Source organism: Mytilus californianus, unplaced genomic scaffold (genome assembly GCF_021869535.1).
Source record: "Mytilus californianus isolate M0D057914Y unplaced genomic scaffold, xbMytCali1.0.p SCAF_10, whole genome shotgun sequence".
Lineage (NCBI taxonomy): Eukaryota > Metazoa > Mollusca > Bivalvia > Mytilida > Mytilidae > Mytilus > Mytilus californianus.
The window spans coordinates 47,704,397-47,713,124 of NW_026262582.1; the positions used below are offsets into that span (position 1 = coordinate 47,704,397).

At 33.8% G+C, this 8,728-nt stretch overlaps 1 protein-coding gene across 1 annotated transcript; it reads left to right on the forward strand.

Annotated features, from left to right (window-relative positions):
• Positions 1–753: 753 nt before the first annotated feature.
• On the forward strand, positions 754–1,995 carry LOC127718757 (mucin-2-like). The gene has a single exon (XM_052224812.1). The coding sequence runs from the start codon at positions 754–756 to the stop codon at positions 1,993–1,995; it is 1,242 nt and encodes a 413-aa protein (XP_052080772.1).
• Positions 1,996–8,728: the final 6,733 nt, after the last annotated feature.

An 8,728-nucleotide genomic window follows, 5' to 3' on the forward strand; every position in this document is an offset into this window, starting at 1 on the left:
GAAATAAGTAGGCATTACGAAGATCTGAACAAAGTGAACAGTTCTGCCCCTGTCAGATATTCTATATTTATAGTGATCGTTTAGGCTAGGTGAGCTAAAAAGGAGAACGGCACTGTTGTTGAACTTTCTAATATTCATAGAAAATCATAGTTGCTAAATATCCCGTTGTTTATTCCTGCAAGTATAACTATACTTCACTATGTATAGCATTCAATCATGCTTAGTCAATAGGTAACATTTGTCACAATATATAACACTTGTTTCTATGTTCATTTAATTGTTTATGTTTGTTTTTAAAACATTAAGGAAAAGTATAAGTCTTTTTAACTAACAGGGCTTTCGGTTATAATAGTTGGAGACAGCACCACCTTGGTACAACATGTATCATCGATGGAAAAAATTACATTAATTACGACTAATAATTCAACAACGAATTCCGGCTCTACAACGGATACTATCGCAACAAAGACAATCATCCCAACAACGGAAACTATCCGAGCAACGGATACTCTCCAAACAACGGATACTTATCTTACAAAGAATACTATCTCGACAACGGATACTATAACAGCAAAGGATAATATGTCAACAACGAACACTTATCTAACTACGGATACTATCCCAGCAAAGGATAACATGTCAACAACAGACACTTATCTAACTACGGATACTATCCCAACAACGGATACTATACCAACGTCGAATACTAATCGGACAAGTATGTCTACTCAAACAGCGACTTTTATTCCCAAAATGGCTTCTACTTCAACGACAAAAAATCCTATGGCTACTACTTCATCAACAAATTCCAACCCACAAGTGACTTCTACTTCAAAAGCGTCTTCTACTACAACAACGATTTCAGCTACTACAGCGACTTCTACTCCGATGACGGCTATAATTCCAACAACAACAACGACTACTTCATCAACCTCGACTTCTACTCCTCCAACTACAACTTATATTCCAGCTGTGACTTCTTCTCAAAGTGCGAGGTATACGCCACCTAAGACTTCAGCTCCAACAACAACTCCTACTCCAACAACAACTAATGCTCCAACTATTATTTCTACTCCAACGACGACTGATGCTCCAACTACGACTTCTAGTCAAACAACGACGGAGACTTCAACTACGACTTCTACTCCAACAACGACTGCTGCTCCAAATATGATTTTTACTCTAACAACGACTGAGGCTCCAACTACGATTTCTACTCCAACAACGACTGAGGCACTAACTACGACTTCTACGCCAACAACGTCTGAGGCTCCAACTACGACTTCTACTCCAACAACGACTGATGCTCCAACAATGATTTCTACTCCAACAACGACTGAGGCTTCAACTACGACTTTTACTCCAATAACTACTGAGGCTCCAACTACGACTTCTTCTCCAACAACGACTGAGGCTTCAACTACGACTTCTTTTCCAACAACGACTTATGCTCCAAATATGATTTCTACTCCAACAACGACTGAGGCTCCAACAACGACTTTTATTCCAATAACTACTGAGGCTCCAACTACGACTTCTACCCAAACAACGACTGATGCTCCAACTATGATTTCTACTCCAACAACGACTGTTGCTACGAATACGACTTCTACTTCAAGAACGATTTCTTCTCCAACAACGACTGTTACTCAAACAGTTGCTCCAACAACGACTTTTACTCCAACAAAGACTGTTGCTCCAACTACGATCGCTACTCCAAGAACGATTTCTACTCCAAAAACAACTGTTGCTCTAACAGTTGCTCCAACAACGACTTTTACTTCAACAACGGCTTTCATTTTTACTCCCAAAAGCTCATTGGCACCACCTACGTCGTTTATTCCGACAGTGACGCCGACTCAAACACCGACTTCTACTTCACAAACCATGTATTTTTCTACAACAACTTCACGAACAACATCTACTTCTCATACAACGACAACTTCTCCAACTATATTTACAGTTGGTAAGTTATCATCTATTAAATATAAATAATATTTATGTACTAAAAATAACCAAATACAAAAGATACATTGCATCCAACAGAGTATTCATCTGCAAAATTGTTATCCTCAATTTAGCAATACTTTTACAGTCAGCAGTCAAAGGTGTTTTACCATTCTAAAATTCCCCAAATGTTTCATAAACATTTTACTACAGAACGCCCTGATCAACATTACAATCAAAGACGAGATGTAGGTTATTGTCAAGGCAACAGCAGCCAAAATAAAAAAAACGCAACCCCCTAAAAAGGAAGCACAAATGATAATACAGCAATAGAGTTCCATATGTCGTCTTCAAAACTAGACAGATGATTACGCAAGATATCAAGCTCGTACCAGGTAAAAGAAACATGGGAACACAACATGCACAAATTACATTAGAAAATATCAAAGATATGCCTTTAAAACCGAATTCACAACAACAAAAACAACAAAATCAACCATAACGGTACCAATTATACTGCACTAGATGCATATTTCGATCAGGATGTCTATTTAGTGATGCTGAAGGACAAAAGGTTTAACAAAAAAAAAACTAAAACATTATGCAAACATTGAAGAGCTAAATACAACCGGAAAAGACAAAAAATATAGACAAACTCGAAATTTTAAATAAATTATGACATACGACAATAGGTACAAAGTCATTTGAAGTTTTTTATTCAAACAGCATACGAATCATGACTATATTCAAACACTTTGAACATGTAAACCTTGTACTCATCAACACATATACAAATAAGGAGATGTAGTCTGGTTGCCAATGTGAAAGCTATCCGCCAGATCCAAATAATGTGGATATAAGCAACTGAACTCTCTAAAAGACTATACTAAAAAAAACTTTAAATCTTTTACAAAACTAAATGTGTTTATGTTCAGACTTTTCAGATGATGTCAAGATCGAAATGTCCATATAGAACTACTAATGAACTACTTTATTCCACTTTATTGTAATAAAGACCATTTTACAATAAACGATGGAGCAGATAGGTCAATTATATTTTAGCTAACATGTGATAGATGGGTGTGACCATCTCAAATAAAAAATTTAATAAATAAGATAATATATTATAAAGACTATAAATAATCATCAATATTTTAAAACTTTCAAAACTATCAGTATTTTATCATTAGTTGTACCTTTCGGTCATAAAGCTCCTTAAGTTTTTGTTTTAATACATCCTTCATGGCTTTCAAGTGTTTTGGATTTAGGCATTCCTTATAAAGGTATCCGAAATACGCACTTCGGACAAATGAAATTTATTAAACATCTTCTCCTTTTAGTACAAACATGTATTATTATTTTATTGTATTAATTTTTCAAATTAAGTGTTGTTTGCCATTTTAATGTACTTAAATTACTTAAATGCATGATGCATGCTCCCAAAAACATATTGGATATTTTGCTAGATGCACTGCAATGTAATATTCGCTTTTTGCTTGTGTGTTGTTTTTTGCTTAAACAGAGTTTTAATAATGTATGGATCATATAAAAACTGTTATGGACAGTTAATCATTATTAATTGCATAATTTGTTGATACAGTTTAAGTGTTTTGGTTTTTTTTCTTATATTCATATTAGTTGATAGGCTAGCTAATTTACAGATTTTCTAACTTATTTTATATTTATAGACAAAATATTCATTTGTAATGGATGACATACAATAAGATAAATTATTTGCGGTGATTTTTGCTTTTATCTAGCTATAAAACTAAGTAATGAAAACGTATAGAAAAAGAAAAGTTGGCTAAATTCAATTCCATTTTCTATAAACAACGATTAACCTAAATGGAGTACCGACATTTAAATATTTCTTCAGAGAGGCGAATATACTAGGTACAGATTTTTGTTTTGGAGTGTATATGTATAACTGTATGTTACAAATAATGAATGAATGATATGACACATGTATGACATTAAGAGATTGCTTTTTTTTGTAGAACTTGTAGCAGTAGGACAAACTGTTTACTGAGATTCCTAGATGACTTTTGAAAGCTGTTCTTCTTTTTTTATATAGATAATATAACATGCTGTACCTTCAAGTATTCATTTGAAAAGCTAAAGACAAAGAAAAGGATTTTGAATGCACCTTACCAAAACAAATAGAATTTGCGAAAATTGCAAAGAACCCTACAGATTGACCAACACGGAAACAACTAAAAAACGAGCGTAAACGCAGATGTTTCGGAAAAAATAACAATCTCTCAATCAAAAGAGTGTTGCGACAAGTTAAATTGAGCATAACTGTTTTATAATTTATCTTAAATGCCAAGGCGTAACACCACCCCCCCCCCCCCTTTTCACCCCGTCTTTCACCCTCGAAAACACCACTGTTGATAGTGATATCCTTGACGTGCATCTGATGAGTAATAACGGTTACTATAGTTCCATATTTTAGTAAAATATTTGAAGTACAATTGGTTTTGCAAATTAATTATCATTAGGTGCTTAATTTTCTCTCTGAATGTAGAATAAAACAATTAATGACTTTTTCCGGTAAGTACAATGTATGTGGTATAATTGACTTTTGATAAACTGATAATCAATTTGTGTTTATTATTCGATGGAATATGATATGTAACGTTACATTACTTTTGTTTAAATCAACTGTTACTAGCGATAGTGTACTCATTGATGTGCCAATTATTCAAAACATTATTTTAAATCTATTAACTCCTGTTTTGTTATCAAAGTCTATACTGTGCTGGAAGGGTTCTCTACGTGGCAACCCACTAAACATAGTACTGTATTATGTTATTCTTTAATAACGACATAATTTTCACTGATTTCTATCCACAGAAACTTCAGCAAACTAATATCATTAAGTAACTAAAGACACATTCAAACCTATTATAGTGACCGCATTTGGTTTGCTTCTCCAAAACTACAAGTGTATGTGGCGAGGTGCCAGCATCTCATTGAATCAAATGCAAATAAAGAAAGTGGTTATAGATGAAAATATTGAGGACAAACGGAGAACAAGAAAAACAACAACATTGGTATGAGTAAATTATTGAAATAGTATTATATTGTGGTTGTATGTGATTGTGTAATTTGATTTACATTAGTTTCAACATTTTAAAAAACAATGTCATTGAATATTAGAAGTACTATAAATGTCTTAAAAGCCAAGTAATAGTGACTTAATCATGTTAATCATATTCAAATATCTTCTCTTAGCTGGAATGCTAAATATAACAATGAATTATCTACTAATATACAACTTAGAATATGTGGTAAGATTGCCAACGCGACAACTGTCCACTAAAGTTCAAATGACGTGGATAGCTTTACTTAAGGTTCGGTATTCACTTGGCTTTCGTTTTAGTGTGACACTTTTTGTTATAACGTTGGTATCAAAATATGACCAAATCGACAAACCGGGTCTTCCTTCGTAACGATTTAAAACGGTTTTATATTTTCACGAGATTTCCAATGATAGAAGTTAAATCTTAGTTAAAAAGGTAGCGTCTTTGCAACCAAAATATATATTAGTATTAATGTATAAATCCGTTTCATCAAGTTCATAATTTATAGTTAAGTGTTTGTCGTTGGTTCATGAATGTCATATTAGTTTTTCGTATTTGTTGTTGTTGTTATACATAAGACTGTTAGTTTGTTGTTGAAATAGTTTTACATTTTTCATGTCGGGGCCTTTAATAGACGACTATACGGTATGGGTTTTTCTCATGGTTGCAGGATGTACGGTGGCCTATAAATACGTATACTTATACTTACTTCATTTGAACTCTGGTGGATAGTTGTCTCATTGGCAATCATACCACATCTCCTTATTTTCATATAAATATATGTAATCATCAATAAAGTCCTTCGAAAAACTGTTTTTAACTTTACTATTTTCTGTTAATACCATCATATAAAAATGAGGAGATGTGGTATAATAGCCAATGAGACAACTATCCACCAGAATTCAAATGCAGAGTTAGTTAGCAATCATAGGCCACCGTCCGGCCTTAAACAATGAGGCTTATTTGTTTGCTTATGAAAATTATATTGATGACAGTATTAATCTATTATATTGACTGCTAGCATCGAGGGCAAACTGCAACACAACTGGAGCATTTGAAAATAAACTTCTGTTTACTGACAAGACATTTTTAACCAGAAAAAGTTAATTAGTTTTTAGTGGCCAAAGCATACGTCGGACCACACAAAAGCTAAAAAAAAGCATATCATAGGAATAATCTAACAGAGTTCTCTTCGGCATGTAAAAACATGTGACTGTTCGTGTTTGTTATAACTAATGTGTTTGATGAATATCATGACATGTTTTTTCAATATCTTTTTGGCACAGATACTGTAGTTACCTTAGTATTATATAGTCTCTTCCTATGTATATTTAAATGTCAAATGCACTAACGGGGTGCAATTTCAAGGATGAAATATAAGAATGGGTAGAAAAATATGTGTAAAAGAGGTCATAAATATTCTGCTTTTATTAAGTTGTCTGTAACGGTTATGTACTTATCTTTTTATCTATCTATCATGACTGATCTCATTAACGATAAGATCTTCTTAATGTGTCTGCTGTATATGGCTGATATCTGGTTTATATATGATAGTTATGATTTTCCTATGCAATATTTTGATGAGTCAGGCTTTTCGAAAATAATCAATGCATGAATTGGGGTGTTTTGTAAGTCCCGACCGGACGTCTGAAACTCTTTTTAATGTTGAAGATCCTAGGTCTGATGATTATAATTTTTTACTATTGTATGTACTATTTTCCGTTCAGAGTATATTCTAATTTTTGACCTTCAGAACGGACGGCGCTCGTCTTTGCGTTGCGTCACATAATTGATAATAATGTTACAGTAACCGTAAACCATGACCCAAGTCCAGTGTAATAGTATTCAAAACTGAAACAAATAAACAAAAATTATAAAAATAAAAAGCTGCCTCGTTTCCCCTAAAGAAGAAACCGATCCACATGATAAAACTTGAAAAGTAATTGTGTTTTATGTTGAAGTCTTAACGACAAGATGGTTTTTTTTCAAAATGTATACCATGCGTGCGTGTACACTCAAATGATTTATATACAATGTATAGGCGGACAACAAAGATAGTACAGTTGATATGCTTTCGAACGGTATATAATTTAGCCGTATATAAGATGGATGCAATACAAATGGTCACTCGAGAAATACTCTTTCATTTGTATATCTTACGAAATATTTGTTCTGCCAACTTTGCATTGTACCTAGCAGATAATTCACAAGGATTCAATGATTATGACAATAATCCCACGGCTCTTTAAAGTGTTTACAAGTTCGTCCTAAGAAACACAATAAAACCTGTTTTTGAACCTTTTGTCATTGTAGATATGTTTCAGTCTATATTGTGTTACATTCGGTACCTGGTTTATATATTTCAGTACATTAATAGAAATAAAAAACGATATAATATAACTACAATGTAACTATTGCACAGCCTGGTGCATGTACGCATAATTGGTTTCCCATTTTAGGAATGCTTATTTGAAATAGCGAAAGACAAACAAAGACTCCAGTATGATATTTGGAGTTATATGTACTTAGTAGCATACTGGGAAAAGTTAAAACTGCTATTATATCGCTGAAAAAAATCGAGAGGAAGTTAACATTATACAAAGTAAAATAATTATTTCAGATGGCAGATATCTGACTGTTTCTAAATTTTATTTAAAATTTTGAGACCCAATGTGGTTTGGAGCATTAACAGACATTCTCTGTAAGCAACAACATGGGTTGGCGACGGCTATCTGCAAATTTTATTCATTTTTATGTAGCTTAGATATAAAAATATGAATCTCATCAATATTTAATATCCTTTGATGATTACAGAGAATGTCTTTTAAAACATTATTGACAGCCGTCTATTTTGACAACCCAGTCTGTATATTGAGATCTAGATATCTTTGTATATTGAATGTTAACCGTCCAGGTGACCCTGGTGGTACATACGGAAAATAGATGCTACTCCTACCATCACACCTTGTCCAAGTTTTTTTACATTTGTCAGATTTTTAAGTTCCATGTTTATCCATTTTATTCATGTAGTTATGAGTAATGCAGTAAGCATTGAATTTCTACTGAACGATATATTAAAGGCGTGGAGGGCGTGCTTTGTATACAAGGAGTTCAAGCTCCCCTAAAAGGGAGGGGAAATATACCAAAGGGATATTCAAACTCATCAGTCGAAATCAAACTGAAAACGCCATGACAAAAAAGAAAAACGACCAAAAGACAAACAACAGTAACCAAAAAAAAAATGAAAACTGAGCAACACAAACTCAGGTGCTACGATATGATGAGCAGATACTGCTCAACATTTGGCAACAGTCGTGGTGCTCATATAAGTACAAAATCTGTCAGTTCAAGACGAGAGTGAAAAAACAATGAATACAGTAGGTAGGTCCTGTAATGAAGGTCGGGGAAATTTGGACTGCCCTGGAAATTATAGGCATATTGATTAGGGACAGACATTTTGGTTTGCAACCGGCCACCTACTAACCCTTTAAAAAATCGTATGCCATGTTTCTTAATGGCACTCTCTTTACACGGGACATCAGATTTGACGTCCCAAATCTGACCGGATGTGACTGCTACTTGTACATCCAGCACAGTCAAACGGACGCCCCACTTCGGAAAGGGTTTTTCTTCTGGTCGGAGGAAAACCAAAGTGACCATATTTCCCCAGCCATCCTTGGGGGGTCAGAAGAAGA

What these genes read in the sequence shown, in the direction of transcription:
- LOC127718757 (XM_052224812.1), top strand. Translation starts at nt 754, where the DNA reads ATGGCTTCTACTTCAACGACAAAAAATCCTATGGCTACTACTTCATCA.